This window comes from Hemiscyllium ocellatum, chromosome 24 (assembly GCF_020745735.1).
Source record: "Hemiscyllium ocellatum isolate sHemOce1 chromosome 24, sHemOce1.pat.X.cur, whole genome shotgun sequence".
NCBI classification, from domain to species: domain Eukaryota; kingdom Metazoa; phylum Chordata; class Chondrichthyes; order Orectolobiformes; family Hemiscylliidae; genus Hemiscyllium; species Hemiscyllium ocellatum.
In genome coordinates, this window is record NC_083424.1 from 51,099,228 (window position 1) to 51,113,070 (window position 13,843).

At 42.3% G+C, this 13,843-nt stretch overlaps 1 protein-coding gene across 1 annotated transcript in view; it reads right to left on the reverse strand.

The window, feature by feature from the left end:
* Nucleotides 1-13,843, reverse strand: part of gcn1 (GCN1 activator of EIF2AK4) — a 133,354-nt gene that overhangs the window by 51,550 nt on the left and 67,961 nt on the right. Inside the window, exons 27-34 of the mRNA XM_060843785.1 lie at nucleotides 11,718-11,798; nucleotides 7,677-7,820; nucleotides 5,614-5,741; nucleotides 4,668-4,857; nucleotides 3,924-3,994; nucleotides 2,504-2,669; nucleotides 1,729-1,923; nucleotides 38-284 (exon numbers count right to left, since the gene is read on the reverse strand). Of these exons, the coding sequence (XP_060699768.1) occupies nucleotides 38-284; nucleotides 1,729-1,923; nucleotides 2,504-2,669; nucleotides 3,924-3,994; nucleotides 4,668-4,857; nucleotides 5,614-5,741; nucleotides 7,677-7,820; nucleotides 11,718-11,798 (1,222 nt within the window). The remainder of the gene's footprint in view (nucleotides 1-37; nucleotides 285-1,728; nucleotides 1,924-2,503; nucleotides 2,670-3,923; nucleotides 3,995-4,667; nucleotides 4,858-5,613; nucleotides 5,742-7,676; nucleotides 7,821-11,717; nucleotides 11,799-13,843) is intronic.

Genomic DNA, 13,843 nt, shown 5'->3' on the forward strand with positions numbered 1-13,843 from the left:
GTTTTTAACTTTAGAAATAGACAGATGCTCATCTCACCTTCCCGCCTCCGGAAGTTCTTCTTGTCCTGAATGGCATCAGTTAACGTTACCATTATTTCCTGTTGCTTCAGGGAGAGGATGCCCAATCCTTTCACCAGCCCAGCCAGCCCATATGCTGCCCCCTTCCGCTCAGCATATTTATCTGACTCCAACAGCAGCTGCAGCAGCTTCTGAACCATTCCAGAGGCATCATCTTTGATGGCAGGAACCAGTGGTGGTAAACAGCCAGCAACTGACTCCTGAACCTGTTGCACCAAGAACATTCACTTCAGCCCGGAAAACTACATTAAACATTCCAAGAGGTTCAAAAAAAAGTGAGGTGTTGGAAAAGCCCAGTCAGTCAGGCAGTATCTGAGGAGCAGCAGGATGAAGAGCTTGTCGACTCTCCTGCTCCTCGGATGCTGCCTGACTGGCTGTGCTTTTCAAACACCACAGGTTTTGACTCTGATCTCCAGCATCTGCAGTCCTCCCTTTGTCCATTCCAAAAGATTCTGCTACCAGTACATGTTGTGGTTCTGTTCGCCGAGCTGGGAGTTTTTGTTGCAAATGTTTTGTCCCCTTTCTAGGTGACATCCTCAGTGTTTGGGAGCCTCCTGTGAAGCGCTTCTGTGCTGATTCCTCCGGCATTTATAGTGGTTTGAATCTGCCGCTTCCGGTTGTCAGTTCCAGCTGTCCGCTGCAGTGGCCGGTATATTGGATCCAGGTAGATGTGTTCTATCAACAAACACATCGACATGGACCCAATATACCGGCCACTGCAGCGGACAGCTGGAACTGACAACCGGAAGCGGCAGATTCAAACCACTATAAATGCCGGAGGAATCAGCACAGAAGCGCTTCACAGGAGGCTCCCAAACACTGAGGATGTCACCTAGAAAGGGGACAAAACATTTGCATCAAAAACTCCCAGCTCAGCGAACAGAACCACAACAACGAGCACCCGAGCTACAAATCTTCTCACAAACTTTGAGCTACCAGTACATCTCATACTTTCACCATTAACTTTATTTTTAAAAGAAAAGTTCAATTATATAAAATGGGTTGCTCCAAAAAGTATCGTTCATGACTTTGGTGGGTCCCAAAGCACTTTGTAACCACTCAAGTACTTTTGAAATGAAACCAAAATACTGAACATGCTGGAAATCTGAAACAAAAACAGGAGAATGCGGGAAAAACTTAGAAGATCTGGCAGTATTTGTGAACTTCTGAAGAGGAGTCATAACAGACTTGAAATGTTGACTCTGTGTCGGTCTCTGCAGATACTGTCAGACCTGCTGAGTTTCTCTAGCATTCTGTTTTGTTTAAGTACTTCTGAAATATAGTCACTGACGTAGGAAACACAGGGTCAATTTGCACCATAGCAAGATCCCACAAATGATGCAACATCTGACAATAAATATTGATCAAGATACCAGTAAGAACTTCCAACTTTTCTTTGAATAGTGTCAGGAGATCTTTTACACTCACCCAAAGACAAACTAGGCTTTGTTTTCATGCTTTATTCAAAAGATGGCATGTGACAGTAGGGCATTCTCTCAATATTACAGTGGTGCATTAGGCTAGATTATGCACTGCTGCCTCTCAATTATGAGTTGAACCCAGGACTCTGGCAAGAATGCTACCACTGAGCCCAGGACTATCCCACCGTCTGAGTATTTTTGAAAGCATTTTGATAGTTGAGCACATTACCTGTTGAGAAGGTGTGGAGAGAGCAGTGATGAGCTTTGCCACAATGGGTTTCACTTTGGGATCACTCTTGTCTAAATGCTTTGCCAGTGAACCCATGAGAATGACCACACTCTGTCTCACAGCATCATAGCTAGCATCGTTCGGTGCATTCCGCAGGAATTCTTCAAACACGGGGAGGAGTGAACTAACGTTATCCTACAGGGAGAAAGGTACAGTACAAGTGTTGGAAATGATTTGTGATTTGCTAGATTTCTGTTATATTGTAAACAGAACCAATAAACTAATTGTTAACTTCCGAGAAGGTTAGCTCCATGCTTAAATATTGAAAAATGAACACAGCAAATTCTACTGATAGCCAGATAATCATATTTTTTGAAAATGCAATGCTGGCTGAGATATAGATTTTGATCAGAGCTCCTCTGTTTTTCTTAAATAAGGTGATGGACAGATGGAGTGCTCCTTCACTACTCCACTGCACTGTCAGCCTAGACTGTGTTTAAGTCCCTGTAGTGGGATCTGATTCTACATCCTTCTGATGCACAAATGAGAATTCTCCCAACTGAGCCACATCAAACAGCTGTTCCAAGTGCTCTGAATTTCCTGGCTTCTGGCACCATTGCTGCCTACAACGCTGCTGTGAAGTACCAGTTCTTAACACAAGATTCTAAACAGTAATTTGTTAAAAATTAATTATTCACCACAGGTTATACACAATTAAACCAGCATGACTCAAAAGCCACAAAAACAAGTTATTTTGGAGAGCAGACAGACCTACCTTTCCATGGGTGTTCAGTGCAGACAGAGCTGCATCCAACATGCACTTCCTGACCTCTGGGTGACGGTCATTTAATGCTTCAGGTACAAAGAATTGGAACAGCAGCTTTATCTGTGATCCATCCAAATATTGGGAAAGATTGTTCAAAGCCAGAGCAATCCCACACCTTCAATATAAATATACTTTCATTATATAAACAGTATGAAACTGCCCTCACTTATGCATTCCACTGGCTAAAGTACTGTCAAACCACTAAGTAAATTTGCATAGCTCCCCAAATGGAGAGTAGTTAAATGCAACTGGTGCAGAATTCTGACAGAGACCAAAGGGCCGAACTTGCACTGGTTCTTGTAAAAGGGAAAGTATGACCTCAATGTGAACAGTCTACAGCTGCTCCTAAGTTTGTAATGCAAGTAAAGGGGCTCCTGTACTGCAGTGGTAATAAACCCAGGCCAGGCAGGGGACAAGTCACACTCGCTCCAGAGGTGTGCTCTGACATATCTGAACAGGTTGATTGCAGAGTCAGTCAGCCTGTGAAGCCTGGAGGGAGACCCTCGCATCTACATGGAGTAGGGACCCTGGTGGTGGCACGGTGTGGGCTGGTGGTAATCAGAGCGGGGATCCTGGTGGCGAGAGGCGTTTGGGCTGGTGTTGATCGGAGCGGGGATCCTGGTGATGGCACGGTGTGGGCTGGTGTTGATCGGAGCGGGGATCCTGGTGATGGCACGGTGTGGGCTGGTGTTGATCGGAGCGGGGATCCTGGTGGCGAGAGGCGTTTGGGCTGGTGTTGATCGGAGCGGGGATCCTGGTGAAGCCTGGAGTGGGACTGTAGCAACAGAGAAGGAAAACTTGGACTTCCTACGTTATCTTCAATTTTCACCTTATTTTAACTTAACGAGAGTGGCATCTACACATAGCGACAGTAACTTTTCACTATTTTTATATTGAAATCACATGACAATAATTGATTCAATTCGATTCAAACTGATTCAATTTAATTCAATAAATTATTGAGAATTTAGCTCAGCAACAATAGTTTCTCCAGTCAAATATCTTATCCATGATGATTACCTTGCACACTAAAGAATAATCATTTAGGTGGGTTACGAAAAGGAAGCATGTAGCAATGGAACTGATGACCTCCAAATCATACAGCATCTTTACTTGGGCACACGCTGTCATTGCACCATGGATCAAAGATCTCCCAATCCTAAATAGGCTACTGATCACACAGTGTTATGGGCAACGAAAAGTTAGCCCTCTCAGTGGCACTTACATTCCAAAAATTCTAAGCGCAGCTCAGACTGAGCTCTCAGGGACAAGAGAGAGTTCAAGAAGGGGAGAATACAGGGGGGCTTTGGAGGAAAAATATAGCATTTCATTTCAGCTAGCTTTTACCATCAAATTCTCAATACAGCACCTGGCTTCCCACTGATCAGGTGGAGATTCCGATATTACTCGACCAAGGGCATCTAAGACTGGCGGTGGCCTCTGAACAGAACAAAAACAATTAGTTCCTCGTAATTACTAATAAACCTAAGTACTACACAGGGAAGTAATAAGTGTGCAAAGAGTGCAAGAAACACAGAAACAAGTGTTCCCAAACAGTTTCCTCCTGTATTTTACTGAACTGCAGACAAATCCTAACAGTGAAGAGAGTTTCCACAACCTTAGACCTTTGTGCAAATGGATTGACATGGCTTAATCTTCTTTTGCGAAACTTTAAATCTTAATTCCTTGTTTTATTCCATGTATGCCTGATCAACACTTCTCTAATTTTAAAAGAAATTAATTTGAAAGGATATTGGAAATTAACATAGGTCATTTAAACTTGTTCCTTGTGCTCCATCACATAGAATATACACTTTCTTCTTTGACTTGAGCTATTTCTTGACCGGCTACAAACTTTAACTCTTCAATATGTTGGCTGCTCCCCATTACACGAAGAACTAGCATCCTCTTTTGGCTTTGATCAAACATACATCAGCTTCTACTGTTGCCAAGTTCTCTTCAGCATGCTCTGCAGAGTTAGCTACAAACATCCCAACTGTTCCACTCATTCCCTACTGTAAGATAGTAATGATATAACTCTAGCAGTCTTGGCTTCAAATTTGCCCAAAAGCCTGGGCATCTTTTTCCCTACACTTTTCCAAAGTGAACTTACGTAAAGCTTTTCCTGATAAATTTCAATCAGCTTGGCCATCACTTCGGCAGCCTGGCTCTGATACTGGGCCACGGCGTTAGACAGGGCTGCTGCTCCTGCTTGGCGTATGGCATCCTCGTGGTATATCACATCTTTAATCAGCAACGAACACAGGTTTGGCTGCAGCTCCAACCCCATTGTACTCCACAACCTAAAAAGGTTACAAAGATGGATTGATAGACAAACAGAAAGGCAGACAGTGTATGGAGTTCCAAGTCAGATGTTGAAGCAGGAAAACTGTAGTTCCATTATTTCTTTATGACAATTTAATGCTCGCTCAAAGGTATCAACACAAGCCAAAAGAATTATACCATAGGCACCAGTTCCTTTCAGTACCTCACCAATGTCCAATTTTCGGGTGAGTGTTCTGGCTGAGTATTGGCGGGACACACAAATTGAAGGAAGCAGGACAGCCAATCCAGTTTCCTCACCTCATCAACTGTCCTCTGACTCACATATGATGAGATGGTGGTCACAAGGAGATGGAATGCTGATATCTTTACAACCCATCCCGCTGTAGCCTATTGCTACACTCTCAGGAAACTAACCCAGTACAAATCTGCACTTCATTCAAGTCATTTCATGCATGGCTTAGTGGTGCACTATCACTGCACACGTTATCATATTCTTTGCAATTATTTACCACATGGCAGACAACAGTACTGAAATTAAAATAACCACTTTGTTAACAACAACACTTCACTTGTTATGTGTTCTCAATTTATCTGAGGAAAAGATATTAAATGGGCTTGACAATAACTGGAACTTTCAATTTCTTCTGATCATGCTTTTTATCTTTAACTGGCAAAGATAAATCATTTAACAAACTAGACTATGAAGTCCACATTAACTTCCTCAAACAAACTGTTAAATCGCCCAGTATTTCACAAATAAACTGATCCCTTACTGTTTAGCCTGCAATCTGGTCTCCTCGTCCACATCAAACTGGGAAACCCACAATCGGCGCAGCAAGTTCAATCCATTCTTCTCATCACTATCTGGGGTCGGCAACACCATGTTCATCTCCAACAGACCCTGCAAAACAACCAGAGACATAGGATAACTTACATCATTTTGATAGCTAGTCTCTTTTGTCAAGAGAAATTGACTGACATTATCATTACATCATGCAAACACAGGCGAATACAGGAGTAGAACTTGACTGTGACTCAACAGCAGTTTGACTCTCACGAGTGTGAGAAGAATGTATTTTCCCAAGTAGCGGAGTCGTACCTGCAGATGAGATATTAAAGAGGGGTCACATTGCCTTCTTGGATGGACATAAAAGATTCCATCGTACCTTTTCAAAAATGAACAGAGGAGTTCTTTTCTTATCACTCAACCAAAATCACTAACAGATTTTAATTAGGTATTCGCACATTTCTGTTTGAGGGACCTTGCTGTGAACCCATTGACTTCTAACTATATATGGGGTAACCAAAGTATTGCTTTAGATGTAATGAGAAATCATGCAGGCATTGAAATGTGCAGTAGAAATGCACACTTTTCTTTCACTGCAGGTAATCCAGCCAATCACAAGAAAAATCTGCCAGGGGAAGATACCAAAAACTTAAAAGCATGAACAAACTGGATGATACCCCCTCAATTTCTTTTATAGAGTTTGTTCTAAACAATGCCCCAAATACTACAGACAGAATATAGTACTCAGTTGCAAATGCACTAAACACAAACAGCAGATGAAAACTACTTCCAATTCAATGCAAGTATGGAGAAGTGTGAGATAGTGGTGGGTCTAAGATAACATCACAAATAACAGGACAGTAAATTCAAAATCAGTAGAAAGGCACTCAAACTCAGACAAAAACATTTCTGGTCTCTCGTCCTTCCTCTCCTGTTGCCTCACTATTGGCAGTTGTGCTTTCAGCTTATTGGACCTCAATCTCTGGAATTCCTTCCCATAACTTTTCTGCTTCTTCACATGCTTCTGGAGACTTTCCCCAAAATCTGTGTGGCTCACCAGCGTTTGGTGACAATCCTAAATTCGCTTTTGACAGGGCTGTCATTTTAAAAGAAAATGCCTCTGTGAACACCTTTGGCACCTTTTCGACAATGAACACCCTGTTAATATGTCCTGCATAAAGTTATTGATGCAGAAAACAATGATAGAACAAGGACTGTACTAGATTTAGCTAAATAATCAGATTAGAACATTCACTTTTAATAAAACAAGAATGTACGGTCTTGGTGCTGCCTTGTCAACAGCTTTGAGTTTAACCTTGAATATACTGGCATATAATGAAGGTGATGTACAAGTAGAATGAATGTCAGAGAATTAAGATCATGCCTACAGTAAGTAACCTAATATTTACCCTGACTCATTTACACGCCACAAATATAGATGCACCAAAATAGTACAATAGAAAATACTACAGGTCACTCTTACAAGCAAAGCAGTGCCAAGGCACTTGCCCCATCTTGTGAAGCCAGCAGTGATTACTCATGACACACTGCTCCAGACCACTGCCTTGGTGATGTCAAACAAAGCAACTTACAGTTAGGCATTCTTTAAAATAGAAATATGTGCAAAGCTGCTTCACAGAGGTGCAATCAAATAAAAACTGTCCGAGAGATTAGAAGTGACCAAAAGCTTGGTTAAAGCATTGGATTGTATCTAAGCGGCTAGCTATTGTAACTCTGCTTACACTTCAAAATCACTTAAACAACTGTAAAGCACTTTGGATGTTGGTCTGTTTTGAAACAGTAAGAGACTAAATGAGATGTTAAGGATGGGAATACCAGATTGCTAGATCAAGACAGTCATTATGGGTGACGGAACAAATATGGAGTTGGAGAGTTCTTGAAAGACTCCACAGAGGGGATAAGGAAGAGGTGAGGCTGTGATTGGTAACTGAATGCCTCGATAAAAACATACCATTTCAGACACTGTGAAACAAGGAACTAGTGCAGCAAGCCAACTCTTGACGGACATTTTTATGGCAAATTTTTTACCCTTAGAGCAGCATCGCGCACTGCAGAACATGGCGACAGTAAAGCTTGCAACAAGACATCAATCTCCTCCTGTTCAGCGTATGCACACCCTTCCTCACCGCTGCTGCTGGCACATAACGAAGTCAGTGTATTCGAAGCTAGCACCTAGAAAAACAGATGCAATTTAAATATTTCTTAAATAATGAAGATCCAAATACATTCTTTCAATTAACCTGTGGCTTTTCTGCAGCTAGGAACCTCTGTGGCAATCATGTTACTTATTTTACATAAATAGTGCCTAAAAACTTACAAACCTAGTATCAACATAGTTGCTCACTTAGCTTATTAGTAACACACTTACTCTATGAGTCAGAAGATCATGGGCTCAAATGTGACAACAGGAAGATTAACAGTAATGTAGATTGACACCAAAGCAACACAGAGGGCAAGTGAAACACAATAACAGTTGTCGTTGTTTAAATGAGTTAAACTGGTGTCCTAAATAACCAGTCAGCTGGATGCAAAATGCTCCAAGGCATCATTCAAAGAATAGCAGGATGCTCTTGGCAACCTTGTGAATAAATATCCCTCAACCACCATGAAGTAGATTATCAAAGTTCCAAGTAAAGCTGATTGGACTCGAAAGTCAACTCTCCCGCTCCTCTTGACACGTTTACTGCCAGACTTGCTGAGCTGAGCCTGTCTAACAGATCGGAGATTCTGGTTTCCTGTGTGGACGAGGGCAGATTCTGTGGGGAGTATGAATATACTGCCTGTAGCATTGTGATATAAGGAGCAATTCAAGAGCTTGAGGAAAGACAAATACAGTTGTAATCAAGATAGTACAATCAGGGGAAGAGAGGGCTAGGATGAAGAATCCCAAAATCTGCCTGGTGCCTGGGTTCTGGGAAGCTCATCCAGGCTGTAGAGTTACTTGAATGGCAATGGAAAGATCCAGTTGTCGTGGTCTATGTAGGTACTGACTACATTGGTAGAGAGAGACTTTTCCAAGGGTATATGAGCAGCATTGGGCTCAATTAAAAACCAGAACCAAAAAAGATAATCTCTGGATTACCATGTCAGCCACGAGCTAATTGTCAGATTCAATAAGGTTAAAGAAATAAACGTGTGGCTTGAAAATTGGTGTGGAGAAATGGGTTTGAAATCATAGTACATTGGCACTAGTTCTGGGGGAAGGAGAAAGCTTTTCCAATGGGATGAGCTCCACCAGAAACTGGGCTGGATCCAGAGTCCTGACAAATTGCATATCTAAGGCTAGTGGTAGGGCTTTATCGAAACAGTTAAAGGTGATGAGGGCTCAGGAGGGCTTACTAAAGTTTTTGGAACAAGTCATAGGACAGAGTATGGGAAGGGTCAGAAATCTAATTTCAGGCAAAGCAGGTAAGGGGACAAATGAGAAATGATGGCAGTCAATAAAGTACGAGGGAGTTGTATCTAATTGCGCACGATATACGAAACAAGGTAAGTGAACTTGTAGGGTAGACTGAAATTGGTGGATACAATGCTGTGGCACATCACAGAGACATGGCTGCAAGAGGATCAGTGCTGGAACTAAATATCCAAGGATATGTCTCCAATCAGAAGGACAGGCAGATGGGTAGAAGAGGTGGGATTATCTTGTTAGTAAGGAATCAAATTAAATCAATAGCAGGCTGGAATATAGGGTTAGCAAAATCTATATGGGTAGAGTTGGGGAACTCTAAAGGACAAAATACCTCAATGGAAGTTATGTTCAAGTTTTGCGTAAAGATGTGTCGCTTGGGTGCCAGTTGCTGTAGTTGTGAGTACGTTCGTCGAGCTGGGAAATTGATTTGGACATGTTTTGTCCCCTGTCTAGGTGACATCTTCAGTGCTTTGCAGCCTTCTGTGAAGCACTGCTGTATTGTGTCTTTTGGAATTTATTTGGTTCCATTCCTGTTGTTTCCGGTTGCTCATTCGGGTGGCCGGTATATTGGGTCTAGGTCTATGTGTTTGTTGATGGAGTCTGTGGATGACTGCCTGTTCCCATTGTGGGCAAGACTAACATAATTTACAAGATTCCATGCAAAGACTGAACAAAAGCACTATATAGGACAAACAGGCAGACAATTAATAATCCTCACCCACGAACACTAACTAGCCACTCAACCCCATGACCAACTGCCCCTCATAGCTATATGCACAGATGACAAGAACCACAAATTCAACATAACCATCATAGGTCAAGCTAAACAGGAGACAGTCAGAGAATTTCTACAAAGCATGGCACTCATCCACAGACTCCATTAACAAGCACATTGACCTAGACCTAACATACCAGCCACTACAATGCACAATCGGAACTGGCAACTGGAAGCAGCAGGAACTGAACCAAATAATTCCAGAAGACAGAGTATGGCAGTACTTCACAGGAGGCTCCAAAGCTCTGAAGGTGCCACCTAGACAAGGGACAAAACATCTGCAAATCAACTTCCCAGCTTGGCGAACATAACTACAACTACAGTAATCAGATTTTGGGGCAGAAAATAAATCTTGAGATAGAAAAAGTACGTAATGAAGACACTACTACAGTAAACATGAGGTGACTTGAATTGGACTGAGAAAATTAGGTCAGCAGTGAATCCCAAGAAAAGGAATTCGTGGAATGTCTACAAGATGGCTCATTTAGAGCAGCTTATAGTAGAGTCAATTAGAGAACAGACAATTCTGGATTTGATATATATGAGGTGACAGACTTAATTAGGGAGCTTAATATAAAAGAACCCCTGACAGACTCAGTGTCCATAATATGATAGTATTCACCTAGCAGCTTGAGAGGGAGAAGGTTGAATCAGATTTACTGGTATTACACTTGAATAAAGGTAACTACAAAGACATGAGGGAGGCACTGACCAGAGTTGATGGGAAGGGGAGTTGAGCAGGGAAGTTGGTGGAGCAGCAACAGCAGGACTTTCAGGGGTTAATTTGGGCAGCACAGCAGAAACTCCTTCAGGAAGAAGAAATATCCTAAGGGAAACTAAGGGGAAGATGAGGCAATCATGGCTGACCAGTGAAGAGAGGGATAACATAAAAACAAAAGAAAAAGCATACAATGCAGTGACGATTAGTGGGAAGTCAGAAGATTGAGAAGCCTTTAAAAACCAGTAGAGGACAACTATGAACCAATAAGGAAGTGGTAGAAGATAAAACATGAGGGTGCACTAATTGTAATATAAAAGAATACTGCAATTTTTTTTAAAAAGGAGATATAATAGGTACGAGAGAGGCAAGAATGAACATTAAATTCTTGGAAAATGAGGTTGGAGTAGTAGTAGAGGGCAACAAAGAAAAAGTGGAGCAACTGCATGGGTACTCTGCACCAGTTTTATGGTAGAGAACACAAACAGCACATCAGAACTTCAAGAGAGTCAGGGCAGGGGTGGGGGTAGTGGCCATCACAAAGAGAAGGTGCTGCGGAAGCTGAAAGGTTTGAAGACGGATGAATCACCCGGACCGGATGTACCACACCCCAGAGATCTAAAGTAAACAGCTGAGGAGATGGTGGCAACGTTATATCAGGAATCACTTTAAGGTCCCAGAGAACTGGAAAAGGGCTAATGTTTAAGAAGGGAGGGAGGCTGAAGAGAGGAAATGGGGATCTACAACAGGCCAGGATGAAAAATCATAACCTATGAAAACGGAAACCTCATGGAGAAGAGTGAAAGGCAGCCAGAAATTCCAATTAAAGAAACCTTGATGAGATAAAGTGCAAGTGCAGTTCAAAACGTATCCTCGGCGAAAGGGAGAACTGCAATGCTGGAGATTAGAGTCGAGTGTGTGGTGCTGGAAAAGCACAGCAGGTCAGGCAGCATCCAAGGAGCAGGAGAATTGACGTTTCGGGCAGAAGCCCTTCATCATTCCTGCTTCTCTGATGCTGCCTGACCTGCTGTGCTTTGCTAGCACCACCCTTTCGACTTCAAAAAATGTCCATCAGTAATAAAAACAAAATATACAGAATCAACAAATAAAAATCAGAAAAGTGTTATCCCTCACCTTACAAAAGGAGGGAGGAACAGATTTTACCTGGAGTCGTGGTGAACCGGTGGCAATTACTCTGGTCAGTAGCAGGAGCATCTCCATCCGTGGTAGCAGCTCAGGACCAGCCTGTCAAAACAACTCCATTTCATTTCACTGCTCAAACACTCCATTTGCTATTAGTGACTGCCAAGTAGCCATGATCTTCAGCCATGGACAGCTCTGGCACTCAGTCATAAAAATGTACAGCATGGAAACAGACCCCTCAATCGAACTCATCCATACCGATCAGATATCCTCAACTGATCTAGTCTCTTCGGCCAGCACTCGGTCCACATCCCTCCAAACCCTTCCTATTCATTTATCCATTCAGATGCTTTTTAAATGTTGTTAATTGTACCAGCCTCCACAACTTCCTCTGGGATCTTATTCCGTACATGCAACAGCCTGTATGAAAAGGTTGCCCTTTAGATCCCCTTTAAATCCTTCCCCTCTCCCCTTAAACCTACGCTCTCTAGTTTTGGACTCCCCTACCCTGGGAAAAAGACCTTGTCCATTCACTCTATCCACGTGCCTCATGATTTTTATAAGGTCATCCTTCAGCCTCCAATGCTCTAGAGAAAACAGCCCCAGCCTGTTCAGCCTCTCCCTATAGCTCAAACCCTTCAACCCTGGCAACATCTTTGTAAATCTTTTCTGAACCCTTTCAAGTTCACAACATCCTTCTTATAGGAGGGAGACTAGAATTGCACACAATATTCCAAAAGCAGCCTAACCAATATCCTGTACAGCTGCAAAAGGACCTTTCAACTCCTGCACTCAATACTCTGACCAATAAAGGAAAGCATACCAAGCGCCTTCTTCACTATCCTACCTACCTGCGACTCTACTTTCAAGGAACTATGAACCTGAACTCCAAGGTCTCTGTTCAGCAACACTCTCCAGGACTTTACCATTAAGTGTATAAGCCCTGCCCTGATTTGCCTTTCCAAAATGTAGCTCCTCACATTTATCTAAATTATAAACTCCATCCGCCACTCCTTGGCCATCGGCTCATCTGATCAAGATCCCATTTCACTCTGAGGTAACCTTCTTTGCTGGTGTCTTGGACTATGTATTGTGGCACCCCCAGGCTTGCTACTAGAGCGCCAAGTCTGGTTGGCTGCACTTCAGCAAGTATACATCATACTCCAGATTTAGGTTCGCTATGCTTTGCCCACACAAACGGGCAGCTGTAGGGTTCTGCGGCACCCCACAGATCCTCATAACCTGCCACAATAGCTCACTTGTCTTCATCAATCTTTGCTCAAATTATGCCATTTGTCACATTCACACAATACATCAAGTTCCAAAAAAAGTCATTTCCTATTTACCTTTAAAATTCCTTTCATCTAACTTTTCTGCCTAAAATCCTTTCCTCTCTTCCATTGTTGGCTCCGCCATTTGCATTTGTAAGTAACTTTTCCCATGTTACTTTCCCTCTCATTATTTACTCTTTTCTTCCCTCATCAGCCCAATTCTTCCATTGACTTTTTTTCATTTGTTCTCAACACAATTAGCTCGGAGATAGAATCGACTCGAATTCATGGGACTGGTTGCCCTGTGAGTAAATGAGCTGGGACAGATTTGGGTCAGTCCTAGGGCATCTCCAATGAAACACTGCATCATCTTACAAGTCCTCTCCTCAACTGAATACAATCAAGTGAGGCACAGTCAATGGACATTCCAGTTTCAGGCAAAGAGATCCAATCAAAATAGTGAGGGGTCAATTTTGGAAGAATCCTGATCTAAATGACTACTCAACTTAATCCTACAAATCTTTACTTCCCTGCATATTACTTCTGATGAAACCCTTGCCCCAAACAAAGAAATTACTTTCTGTCTAAAGACTTGTAAGAAAGCCACATTCACACTAATAAGAGGATAACATTTCCATACTTTGCACATTTAGTACTCCATTCATTGGAATACAAATTGCATCTCACAGCTCTACAGACATCGAGAAAGATTTGGGTTGCAAATGCCAAGAGGTAGTCATGGTCTTCAATCTGTTCCAGGGAATTCCTTCATGTTACCAGTATACAAGTGGACAGAACACATACTATATCTTTATAGGAAAAACAACAAAAATGAATCTATTCATAGATTCCCTACTGTATGGAAGCAGGCTATTC